At 47.0% G+C, this 13,756-nt stretch overlaps 1 protein-coding gene across 3 annotated transcripts in view; it reads left to right on the plus strand.

Annotated features, from left to right (window-relative positions):
* LOC137426693 (alpha-N-acetylgalactosaminide alpha-2,6-sialyltransferase 2) overlaps nucleotides 1-13,301 on the plus strand; it is an 81,323-nt gene extending 68,022 nt beyond the window's left edge. For all 3 annotated transcript variants that reach the window (XM_078779113.1, XM_078779115.1, XM_078779114.1), the window contains 2 exons: nucleotides 9,271-9,370; nucleotides 13,039-13,301. In XM_078779113.1, coding sequence (XP_078635239.1) covers nucleotides 9,271-9,370; nucleotides 13,039-13,236 — 298 coding nt within the window. In that variant the 3' untranslated portion in view covers nucleotides 13,237-13,301. The remainder of the gene's footprint in view (nucleotides 1-9,270; nucleotides 9,371-13,038) is intronic.
* The last annotated feature ends 455 nt before the right edge of the window (nucleotides 13,302-13,756 follow it).

Genomic DNA, 13,756 nt, shown 5'->3' on the forward strand with positions numbered 1-13,756 from the left:
GAGAACTTCACATTTTGAATTCTGAGTCTAACTGACATCCCCATTACTTTTTCATGAATCAGTTCTCTTAAATAAGCATTTTTCTCCAATAATAACTGAAGTTTCCTGCCATTTTGAGACTTAGCCAAGTCTTCCTCTAAGTGTAAAATTTCAGTTTCTAAGAGCGAAACGGCAATCTTACTCTTGCTTGTGGAAAGGGACTTAAAATATTGACAAAAGACACGAATCTGGGCTTTCACGTTATCCCACCATAACTGAACAGAAGAGTAACAAGGTTTTCTTTGGATGAGTGTTTCCCAAAAACTACGAAAAGCATCCTTAAAACAGCAATCCTCCAACAGGCTGGTATTGAAAGTCCAATACGCACTTTTACGAGTTGACTGAGAAAAGGATAGACCAAGTACAACCAGGTGGTGATCAGAGAAAGTAGAAGGGAAATGATTACAAGACACGAGTACGTTTCTAAAAGTGGAATTAATATACCATCTATCAAGCCTTGCAAGTGTTATTAACCCACTAGCACAACGGCACCATGTGTACTGAGATGTTGTAGGGTGCTGTATACGCCATGCGTCAAGTAGACCAAGTGATGAAAAACAATTCAATAGATCTTTATGAGATTCTGGATGTGGTTCTGGTGTATTTCTATCTAAACTCGGTTCTAAGGTGCAATTGAAATCTCCTCCTATACAGATACAATGATCAAAGGCTACTGTGTGAAGGTAATTGGCCAGACGTGTGAAAAAATCGTTATGAGCTAAGCTGCTACTCGGAGCATATACATTGAGTAGGGTGAGGTGAAAACCTTGATAGACCACCTCTAAGGATGCTAAGTGTCCTGTACCTATTTCATTAAAATTACAAGAGTCAGGAACAAACCCAGGATGAAGCAAGAAAGCAATTCCTGCAGAAACAGAAGACAGATTGCTAAAGAAGCACTGCCCAGTATTAAGGCGAAGCCAGTCAGGCTGTGAAGTCTATGTTATGTGTGTTTCCTGCAATAAACATATGTCGATATGTTTCTGAAACAATAGGTTTTTAACTTAGAGCTGACGTAAATGGTTAGTGTTGTGTAAAACCAATCAGGTCCACACAACTTTAGTCCATCGGGTTGGTTTAATTGCATTTAGATCATAACATCATCCTGTAAAGTAGAAAATACAATAAGTATACGATGTGACATCTCATGGGTCCATTCATATCATTCAATGCAAGCAAGCTGGATAATCTATGCAGGCGTACCGTTAGCGAGTCTACCAGATGTAACATGTCACAGGAGAAGTCCCGGGGCACCGTTCGCAGCAGCGGGTCTTATAGTCACGCCCCTAGCGGTGTCAACGAGCAGCGAGCATCACCCCGGGTTCAGTACGAATACGATTTCACTACATTCTCCCCCCCGTCAGAATTATACGGCAGCGCGGCTAAAGCGAGTGAGCGTCAGCACGAATAGGGTGCGGAACATCAGTCGACCCAACCGTATCGGGCCGGGCGGCGAATTTCTCTGCCAGCACGCGTCCGAAATTCCCCGGGTACGGCATCACGTATCCCTGTGTCCCCGGCGTCAGAGGCGCCAACAGGGTCGGGTGACGAAGGGGGTAACTCCAAGTCGTCGGGCCCAGGTAGTCTCGGCGAGGGGAGGGTCGGTAGACTTTCGGCGATGGGAGCGTCGGGAGAGGCCATAGTCTCATAGATGGGTTCGACCGGTTCGTCCGATTCCCTACTTAGGTCGTCGACCCCGCAAGGGGCAAGGTGACGGACGGAGACAGTAGTCTCTCGGCCATCAGTCGTCATCACACGAGCATGCTCAGGATTAGCCTGGAGAATCTGCACTTTGTCCACTAGGGGGTCGTACTTGCTCGAGCGAACCGCCCGTTTAAGGTAGGCCAGCCCGGGCCCAGCGAGCCAACTGGGCAAAGACCGTATACACCCCGAGTTCCTGGGGTGGTGGAAAAGTCGCTCGTGGGGAGTTTGGTTGGTTGCCGTACTCAGGAGAGCCCTGATCGAGTTCAACGCCGCAGGTAGCTACCAAGCCCATTTATCGAGGCCCCGGCCGAGGGTCCGGAGGTGGAGCATGACGGCCCTCCAGATAATCCCGTTGAAGCGTTCGATCTGCCCATTAGCCTGGGGTCTGTACGACGTGGTGTAACTAGACGCAATGTTATTTTAGAGCAGATAGCCGCGCACCTCCTGAGACAAGAAGACCGCACCCCGGTCGGTATGGACATAGGCCGGGTAACCGAACATTGAGAACAAGTTCTGTAAGCATCGCATCACCGTGGCAGCAGTCATGTCCGCGCACGTATAAGCAAAGGGGAATCGCGAGTACTCATCTACGATAGTGAGCAGATAGCGAGAGCCACTCGACACCGGCAATGGGCCCTTGAAATCCATCGCCAAGCGTTCCCACGGGCGTGTAGCCTTCACCAGAGTCCCCATGGGAGGGTTATAGAAACGCGGTTTGATTTCCGCGCAGATAGCGCAGTCGCGACAGATACGGCGGATATCGTCAATCGAGTATGGGAGATTCCCACACCGCACAAAATGAGCGAAACGCGTTACGCCGGGATGGCCCGCAGTGGCATGCAGCACCCGTAGGCCCTCCAAAGAGGTGATACCGGCACATTTAGCCGGTCGTGATAAGGCATCGGCGGCCTGGTTATCCTTCCCCGGGCGATATTTGATGGTGTAACAGAAGTCGGCGAGTTCGATACGCCAGCGAGTGATTTTCTCGTTCTTAATGCGCTGGGCGTGTAAGGTGTAGTACATGAACGCAACGCTTTGCTGGTCCGTGATGATTTGGAAGCTCCGCCCGAGTAAGTACGGGCGCCATCGCCGAATAGACTCGACGATTGCATACGCATCCTTTTCAACGGACGAGTGTCTCCGCTCAGCGGTGGTAAGAGTCCGTGAAAAGAAAGCCACGGGACGCCCCCCTTGGGAGAGGGTCGCCGCGATGGCCTGATCCGAGGCGTCACTTTCGAGGACGAACGAGCCGCTCTCGTCGATTGTCGCCACGGCGGCTCAGGCGATGTCGGCCTTAAGGCCTTCAAAGGCCGTCAATGCGGCCGGACCCAGGGGGAAGGTGTCGCAGGCCACAAGGGGGCGAAGTTTCGCGGAGAAACTTTGCACCCATTTGGAGTAATGGGCGAACAGCCCAAGGTCGCGCTTCAGGGACGCCCGATCGCAGGGAGGGGCCATGTCGAGCAAAGGTCGCAGACGCTCCTTATCCGGAGCGACAGAGCCATGGGTCACGGTGTACCCCAGAAGATCTATCGTGCGTAGGGAGTATTGGCACTTATCCTCGTTCATAGTTAAGTGATACCGCTGCGCGACCTCAAGGAAGCGCTTCAGATTAGCATCATGGTGCCCTTGGTCATATCCACAAACCGTAAGATTATCGAGGTAGACGAAAACATCGGTTAAGTGCTCCCGCGCAATGAGGTCATCCATGGCCCTCTGGAAACAAGCGACCCCGTTCGTTACCCCAAAAGGCAATCGCGTAAATTGGTACAACCGCTGCCCCGACTCAAATGCGGTATAGATACGATCCGCCCTAGAGATAGGGATCTGGTGGTACGCACTACGGAGATCGAGAGTGCTATAGACCGAATACTGGGACACCTGTTGCACTAGCGCGTCCATCCCCGGAAGGGGGTAGGCATCCAGCTGTGTAAAGCGGTTCATCGTTTGGGAATAGTCGATTACCATGCGTCTGCGATGGACCTCGCTGCGCACCACCAAGACCTGGGCGAGCCACGGCGACCTACTAGGTTCTATGATGCCGTCTTTCAAGAGCTGAGCCGTTTCGTCCGCAATGAATTGCATGTCAGCGCGAGAGTAGCGTCGTGATTTTACCGCGACAGGGGTGCAGTCGGAGGTTAGATTGGGGAACAGCGAAAGCGGCTGGACGTCCATTTGCGCTAGGGCGCACACCGCAAGCGAGTCGTCCGCCCCCACAACAAGAGTGTCAGGCCCACCAAACTCCATTACCAGACGTCCATGCAGCTTAAGAAAATCGTGTCCTAACAGAATATCAGCACATAATGCGGGTAAAACCATAAGGTGTACATCAGGGAAAACCCGTCCCTTTAGCACGAGTTTCAATCGGCATTCCCCCTTCGTGCTGAGTCGAAGCCCCTGGGAAGCCATGAAGATCCGTCTCGTAGACCGCCAGATCCGCCATCCATGCCTGAGCACAAGTCGCTGGTCGATAAAACTATCCGTAGATCCTGTATCCACCAAGGCCCGAACACATTGGCCTTCGACCATGAGGGGAATAAGGGCTTGAGCCAGGCCAGACGAGGCTGCTGGGAGCGGGACTGAGCCCCCCGAATGGGTCGGACCAGCCTCGCGGGTGGATCCTACGCCAGCAGCAGTTTTGCGGTCGTGGCCGGAGTCTGCGTTGTCCATGGGGAATCCCTTATCGTCATCTGAGGGCTTTCCCATGCATTCCGGTGTTTCGCGATTCAAAATCTGACAATTCTGACAGGAAAAGGCCTCCGTAGTATTTGAAATCGCCTTTTGACACTTTTGGCAGAAAAAGGCTTCCGTAGTATTCGAAATCGCCTTTTGACATTTTTGGCTGCAAAAGGCCTCCGTAGTATTTGAAATCTCCTTTGTCGGGGCGTGGGCCGCCGTTAGCTCGTGGACGACTCGAGGAGAACGTTCCGCTGGGGCTTGGCGAGGCTTCAAAGCCCCTTGCGTGGCCCGGAGTTTGGTCAAGGACACGTCCTTTGTGCCCGATGGAGAATGAGACGGTGGTGGCTGGCCGGTGACGCCCGCCAAGGACGTCTGAGCGCCCAGGGGCCCCGCAGAGAGGGGCCCTCCCCTTCGAAGTCGGGTAAGGCGCTGGGTGTCGGGCTCGGCTCGCGGGCTCCGCAATGAGCCCATTCAAGGTCGCCGCGCCCGCGCGACCGCGACCGCGCGAGTCAATGAGCCGCGAGCCGCGTGCCGTTTTCCTGCACACTTTCGCGTAATGTCCCTTTAGCGAGCACAAATGGCATATAGCGTCTCGTGCCGGACACACGACCCGGGCATGACGTGGCCCCCCACAGAAAAAGCATGCGGCCCCGCGTAAGGCCTTGGGTCTGGTCGTAACGGCAGCCGTCAGGGCTGGGTCTTCCTCCGGAGCATCCCGGAGTTCAGCGAGCGGATCCGCGTCCTCGGCGGTAGCACTCTCTGGCCGGGCGAGTAGTGTGGTGCCCGCCACGAGGCGCGTGCGTTCGTAGGTGTTCGATTGCATCCGCGCTTCAGTGTATACTGTCCCTTGCTCGAGTGCCGTAGCGAAGGTCAGGTCGGTCTTCTCCAAGAGTTAGAGCCTTAGTTCCTGGGAGGAGACCCCTGCAACGAAGGCATCTAAAAGACGATCATCCTGAGCCTGCGCGGGAGTCCGTGGCTCCCTGACGCTGTCCAGCAAAAGCTGCCGGAGCTCCTGGGCGTAGTGGTCCATCGCCTCGTTGGGTTGCTGACGTCGCGTTTGCAGCAAATATCGTGCATACACCGGGCTTTTTTCCTTTATGTACAGCCGTTTGAGCTCCGCGATGGAAAGGTCATACGTCGCGCATTGAGCGATAGCGTTGTATACCCGGTAGTCGATTTTTGAATGGAGAGTTGCTAGCTTCGCGGCAGCCGTCGGAGCGGTCTCAGGCTCATCAAAAAGATTCTCCAATTGTCTGAGCCAGTGCTTCAGCTGCAAGCCTCCATCCGTGGCTTGCGGGTCGGCGCTGAAGACGGACACCGTCAGCGTCTTGTTGCCAGCCATGTCTGTAGATCTTAAATGCAATTAAGTGTTGTGTAAAACCAATCAGGTCCACACAACTTTAGTCCATCGGGTTGGTTTAATTGCATTTAGATCATAACATCATCCTGTAAAGTAGAAAATACAATAAGTATACGATGTGACATCTCATGGGTCCATTCATCTATCTATAATTCCAGTAATCTCTGTCTGTCTGTCTGTACGTTTGTTTGTCTGTGACCGCTGTTTCTCGACAACCACGGGTCCGATATACTTTTAACTTGCCAGGTATATTGCTGGGGACCCGAGGATGTGCCTTTTCAAGGTTTCATATTAATCGGACAATTACTTACCGAGCTATGTCCAAAAAACGATTCAACCAATCAGAGAGCAGCGAACGATCGCGTGTGCCGAACGTGGCGGGCACACTCTGCCTCGGATGGCACATTTGAGAGCGTATTCATTTATTTCACGTTTGCAAACTATGTTGGCGTTAAACTATGTTTTACAACTAATAAAAACGAATTTGCGATTCATTCGCTTTCCTGCGCGTTTGTGCACGCGATGGCGATTTCTTTACCAAACTCCGGAAGCCGTTCGCTTTGGACCAAACCATTGCATGTAAATAGAGGGGGGGGATTGTCACCACTCGCAAGCCGTTCGCTTTGGACCAAACCATTTCATGTAAATAGAGGGGGGGGATATAATTTTAGATATAGATATAGTACGGGCATGCCCTAGTATCATTCAATGCAAGCAAGCTGGATAATCTATGCAGGCGTACCGTTAACGAGTCTACCAGATGTAACATGTCACAGGAGAAGTCCCGGAGCACCGTTCGCAGCAGCGGGTCTTATAGTCACGCCCCTAGCGGTGTCAACGAGCAGCGAGCATCACCCCGGGTTCAGTACGAATACGATTTCACTACAGTTAGCACCACCGCCATTCATGTTTAAGGTGCCAAACAGCACTTCCTTCCTTTTCATGCCTTATCAAGGGGGGGGGGGGGGGTTTAGCTGCTCTTGAGACAGTTCCAACCTTGCTTTTGTAATGAATTTCCTCAGTCGATGTATTTGTGCTTTTGTTACTTCAAAATCTTTAGAATTTCCAACTATACACTTTGCAGTCTGTATGAAGGAAAGCAAGTCAGGAAAATGTTTTTGAATCATGACATTTCGCTGCCTGAATGTCTTGTTTAGAAAGGTCACAATAAGCTCGGGGGATATTTGTAACTGCTCAGATGACAACTGTGACGGCTCAGTCACCTCCATGTCATCATCTGAAGCAGACAGCCCAGATAGCATTCCACCAGGTTCGTAAATTTCAGTTTGGACCTTTACCAACTCGTTTATGGACTGGTCTTGGGTCTGGGTGGGCCTGGGGGGGTCTACTTCGACATGAGATGGGGCTGTTGCACCACCCTCTTGTACAACTACATCGGGCACCTCCGTCGGGGCCACACAACGTGTATTCTGATCATTTGTTGCAATGGGAACATTAGGAAGGATTGACGCACTATTTTGTTGAGGCTCAGGTAGTGGTTGTGATGATGATGATGGTGATGTCTCCTGACATTCAACCAACGTCTCATCAATAATAATAGACCCTTCATTTGTACAAATATTTGATGGAACCGTACCACCTTGTGCACTTTGGATTAAAATTCCATCATTGGAAGGTAATCCATCTTTTTTCTCACTACCTTGAGGTTCCTCAGCGACTGCACCACTCGTATCCAGTACAACTACTTTGGGGGCATTAGTGGAGCCACGAGGAGCAGAGGCTCTACGTTTTTTTGCCACATTCACAAAACCCTCCTCACTCTGTGAGGACACAGTGTCAGCGGAAACATTTGAGACACTGGGTGTCACCTCCTCCACCACACGAGGTAGTGGGTTGTTAGCCGTTTTACAATCTTGATCAACGTGGCCTGATTCCCCACAAGTTGAACAAGCAGCTTTCGGACAAAATCTCCTTAAATGCCCAAACGCCTCACAGAGAAAACATGTCAAGGTCGCTGATGAAGCATATATTTGATAATCACGGTCATCGATTTTAATCTTAGATGAAATCTTTAAACCCGTATCATCCCCACGGTCTGGAAGAACCATGTGGAGCTGCTGTCGAAAGCTCATCACGTGCTTCGCTTTTTCATGGGGGCACCCGAAGGGGATCATCGAGATTCTCGAAACGATTGTACCATATTGAGACAAAACCGACACGAGTTTTTCATTGGACACGAAGGGAGGACAATTTGAAACGATTATTTTCATTGCAGGGACATCCATCGGGGAGGCCATAACAAAGTGGCCATTCTCTGTGGTTAACCCAGAACTCACGACATCGTGAACTAGATGCTCATCCGCAACGAAGACCACAACCTTCTAGTTCATACGTGACGCAGCACGTACATGTTCGATTCCGATAACCTCTCCAACCGCCAAGACGATCTCTTCGGTCGGAATCCCTTCAGGAAGGACACAAACCAGAGCATGTTTGCAGCGCCTTGCTGCGAATGCAGCGCCTTGCTGCGAACGAGTCGTCGCCATAACTAAAACAAAATAACTCCGTTTTACCCGAACAACTCGGGTTGAGGAGATAAAAAAAAAAAAAGGGAATGGTAGTAATAATTAAACCAAAACGAAAAAAAAAAAAAATGATTTAAAGTGGAACGTCGATACTCCGGCAAAATGCCGGATTAACGACAAAGAGAAAAAACCAAACCAAAATTTTATCGCGATAACCAACGCCCAGAACAGGGAAAGGCCTACCGCCAATGCCTCTAAATAGCTGCTCTCTCTCTCTCTCTCTCTCTTGTCTCGACAAAGAGAGGAAAACACGGGGAAAAACTCCACAAACGCGTACAAGACACAAAGGGAGCGAAATGGGGATGGGAAAGACGCCAACACAGCACCGTACTCACAGCTCAGCGCACACAGCCGCCATGACGCCACACCCAACGCACACCGACAGCCGACAGGTGGCGACAGAGAGAGAGAGAGAGAGAGAGAGAGAGAGAGAGAGACAGACAGACAGACAGACAGAGAGAGACATACAGAGAGAGACAGAGAGAGAGAGACAGACAGAGAGAGACAGACAGAGACAGACAGAGACAGACAGAGACAGACAGAGAGAGACAGAGACAGAGAGAGACAGAGAGAGACAGAGAGAGAGCGAGGGGAGAGGGAGGGGATAAGAGAGAGAGGTCGGAATGAAAGAGAGAGGGGGGAATGAAAGAGAGAGAGAGAGGGGAATGAATAAGAGAGAGACAGAGAAGCGGGGGGGGGGGGGAAGAGAGAGACAGAGAAGCGGGGGGGGGGGGGGGGAGACAGAGAAGGAGGCAGGAGAGACAGAGAATGGGGGGGGGGGGGAGAGGGAGACAGAGACAGAGAGAGTGAGAGTGAGAGAGACAGACAGACAGAGACAGAATGTGTGATTTTTGGAAATGGCATATTTACACTTTTTATTTAAAGTATGTAATATATTTTGACCTCTTTATAACTTGTACTCATTGTGATCTTGTTATATCACAGGATCATGCCCAAAAAGAACTTGGCTCAAAAAAAACCCGATATTTACCGGCCCAGCACCGGAGCAGTGGCCATATTTGCTGCGCTCTACAGCTGTGATAAGGTAAAGCCTCAACACACAGAGAAAGAAAATATACAATCTCATTTTATTCAAAGCAAAACACCACTCATGGTTTGTCGATCTTATACGTGGTTTGATATATGAGGGAGTTTTTCTTTGATAAACACAGCCCCATCACTTGCGTCTTTATATGCCATTTCAACATGATGCGGTATATTAAATCCGTTTTTTTTTTTAAATCTTGTACCATTTCACCACGAGGCGGTATAATCCCTGTTTTTATCTTATGCCTTTTCACCACAAGGCGGTGTATTCCCTGTTTTTATATGATGCCATTTCACCACGAAGCGATATATTCCCAGTTTTTATATGATGCCATTTCACCACGAAGCGGTATATTCCCTGTTTTTATATGATGCCATTTCACCACAAAGCGGTATAATCCCTGGTTTTATATGATGCCATTTCACCAAGAGGCGGTGTATTCCCTGTTTTTATATGATGCCATTTCACCACGAAGCGGTGTATTCCCTGTTTTTATCTTATGCCATTTCACCACGAGGCGGTATAATCCCTGTTTTTATCTTATGCCATTTCACCACGAGGCCGTATAATCCCTGTTTTTATCTTATGCCTTTTCACCACAAGGCAGTGTATTCCCTGTTTTTATATGATGCCATTTCACCACGAAGCGATATATTCCCAGTTTTTATATGATGCCATTTCACCACGAAGCGGTATATTCCCTGTTTTTATATGATGCCATTTCACCACGAAGCGGTATATTCCCTGTTTTTATATGATGCCATTTCACCACGAAGCGGTATAATCCCTGGTTTTATATGATGCCATTTCACCAAGAGGCGGTGTATTCCCTGTTTTTATATGATGCCATTTCACCACGAAGCGGTGTATTCCCTGTTTTTATCTTATGCCATTTCACCACGAGGCGGTATAATCCCTGTTTTTATCTTATGCCATTTCACCACGAGGCCGTATAATCCCTGTTTTTATCTTATGCCTTTTCACCACAAGGCAGTGTATTCCCTGTTTTTATATGATGCCATTTCACCACGAAGCGATATATTCCCAGTTTTTATATGATGCCATTTCACCACGAAGCGGTATATTCCCTGTTTTTATATGATGCCATTTCACCACGAAGCGGTATATTCCCTGTTTTTATCTTATGCCTTTTCACCACGAGGCGGCGGTATAATCCCTGTTTTTATCTTGTACCATTTCATCATGAGGCGGTATAATCCCTGTTTTTATCTTGTACCATTTCACCATGAGGCAGCATAGTCCCTGTTTTTATCTTATGCCATTTCACCATGAGGCAGTATAATCCCTGTTTTTATCTTGTGCCATTTCACCATGAGGTAGTATAATCCCCGTTTTTATCTTGTACCATTTCACCATGAGGCGGATTTTTATCTTATGCCATTTCACCATGAGGCAGTATAATCCCTGTTTTTATCTTACGCCATTTCATCATGAGGCGGTATAATCCCTGTTTTAGTCTTGAGCCATTTCACCACGAGGCGGTATAATCCCTGTTTTTATCTTATGCCATTTCACCACGAGGCGGTATAATCCCTGTTTTTATCTTGTGCCATTTCACCATGAGGTAGTATAATCCCTGTTTTTATCTTATGCCATTTCACCATGAGGTAGTATAATCCCCGTTTTTATCTTATGCCATTTCACCATGAGGTAGTATAATCCCCGTTTTTATCTTATGCCATTTCACCATGAGGGGGTATAATCCCTGTTTTTATCTTATGCCATTTCACCACGAGGCGGTATAATCCCTGTTTTTATCTTATGCCATTTCACCACGAAGCGGTATAATCCCTGGTTTTATATGATGCCATTTCACCATGAGGTAGTATAATCCCTGTTTTTATCTTGTGCCATTTCACCATGAGGTAGTATAATCCCTGTTTTTATCTTATGCCATTTCACCATGAGGGGGTATAATCCCTGTTTTTATATTATGCCATTTCACCACGAGGCGGTATAATCCCCGTTTTTATCTTATGCCATTTCACCATGAGGGGGTATAATCCCTGTTTTTATATGATGCCATTTCACCACGAAGCGGTATAATCCCTGGTTTTATATGATGCCATTTCACCATGAGGTAGTATAATCCCTGTTTTTATCTTATGCCATTTCACCATGAGGTAGTATAATCCCTGTTTTTATCTTATGCCATTTCACCATGAGGAAGTATAATCCCCGTTTTTATCTTATGCCATTTCACCATGAGGGGGTATAATCCCTGTTTTTATCTCATGCCATTTCACCATATAAAAGCTTGATTTACAAGAAACGTTTTTGTTTATTACTTGCAAAATCGAAGATTTTTCAAGTATATTGGTCGGTTGTGTTTGTGGTTCTGTCTGTCTGTTTGTCTGTTTGTTTGTCACCGGTCTACAGGCCACAATTTTCAACCGATCTTCACGAAACTTCACCAAATGCTAGAGTTGGTCAAAAGCAAGAAGCCTATTGTTTTTGGGGTCAATAGGTCAAAAGGTCAACATAGGCCAAAGGTCACCAACATTGATAAATTTCTAAAATCCTCAATTTTCATCCAATTGACTTGAAAGTTTAAGAGGACTTGCATATCTGGTCACTGAATTCAACCACCAAGTATTCTTGAGGTCAACATCGGCCAAATGGTCAATATAGGCCAAATTTCTAAAATCCGAAATTTTCATCCAATTGACTTGAAATTTGAAGAGGACTTGCATATCTGGTCACTGAATTCAACCACCAAGTATTCTTGAGGTCAACATAGGCCAAAAGGTCAACATAGGCCAAATTTCTAAAATCCTCAATTTTCATCCAATTGACTTGAAATTTGAAGAGGACTTGCATATCTGGTCACTGAATTCAACAACAAATTATATTTTAGGTGAACATCGGCCAAAAGGTCAACATAGGCCAAAAGGTCAACATAGGCCAAATTTCTAAAATCCTCAATTTTCATCCAATTGACTTGAAATTTGAAGAGGACTTGCATATCTGGTCACTGAATTCAACCACGTATTATATTTTAGGTGAACACAGGCCAAAAGGTCAACATAGGCCAAATTTCTAAAATCACAAATTTTAATTTGATTGACTTGAACTTCTAAGAGGATTTATATATACGGTCACTGAATTCCGCCACCATCTATTTTTGAGGTCAACATAGGCCAAAAGGTCAACATAGGCCAAATTTTTAATATCCTCAATTTTCATCCGATTGACTTGAAAATTGAACAGCATTTGCACATTGAGTCACTAAATAGGGAAACGAACTATTTTTGATGTCAAAAGGTCAAAGGTCAACTCAAGATCAACCTTCCAAAATCATCATTTTTCATCTGAAAAATCGTCACTTTTCATCCTGTTGACCCGAGCTTTGATCAAGATTGTAAATTTTAATCTTCATGAAATGGACAATTTGCTGTATCATTGGAAAACCTTTGGGGGGGGGGGGGGGGGCGGATTTTGCAAGTATCGTGCTACGCATGACATCTTCTTGTTTGATTGTTTGTTTTATCACAAAAAACTTTATTCAATGTTCTCAGTTGGCAATTTTATTTCATTTCACCAAATTTAAGATTACAGTATAACCAGTGCAAAGAACTCCGAAAGTCTGGTAAATCACTGTGCAGATCAGAAAGCCCATGTTCGACGGCGTGTGTGCCTTCCAGGTCAGCATCCTGGGCTTCCTCACTGAGAACTCCAACAACTTTTCTTCATATTACTTTGACCGCACATACTCAAAGTACACGTATCCTGCAGATCACAGTTTCACCCAGGAGAAGACACTTTGGAAGAGGCTTCACGATGCCGGAGTTCTTCAGCTCTTCACTCGCAGCGATGCCCCAGTGTGGCTTGCAAACCCGTGACTGCTTTCTCTTGCAGAATAAAACATGAAATAATAATGACGAATAAATAATAATGAGAATAAAAATGTGGAACTGTCATTGCTTCAACACCATTAAGATCCCTATTACTTGCAAAATCGAAGATTTTTCAAGTATATTGGTCGGTTGCGTTTGTGGTTCTGTCTGTTTGTCTGTTTGTCACCGGCCTACAGGTCACAATTCTAAACCGATCGTCACGAAACTTTACCAAGTTGTATAGGTCGTCCCAATTGAGAAGCCTATTGATTTTGAGGTCAAAGGTTATCTGGAGGTCAAATTTCTAAAATCGCCATTTTAAATCCGATTGAGTTGAAAATTGAATAGCATTTGTATATCAAGTCACTAAATTGGGAAACCAACTATTTTTTGGGTCAAAAGGTCAAAGGTCAACTGAAGGTCAAATGTTAAAAATCATCAATTTCCATCTAAGAAGCCGTCAATTCTCAACCGATTGACTTGAAAATTGAACAGAATTTGCATATCGGGTCACTAAATAGGGAAA

The sequence above is a fragment of the Myxine glutinosa genome, chromosome 5 (assembly GCF_964187855.1).
Source record: "Myxine glutinosa chromosome 5, kmMyxGlut1.1, whole genome shotgun sequence".
Taxonomy (NCBI): domain Eukaryota; kingdom Metazoa; phylum Chordata; class Myxini; order Myxiniformes; family Myxinidae; genus Myxine; species Myxine glutinosa.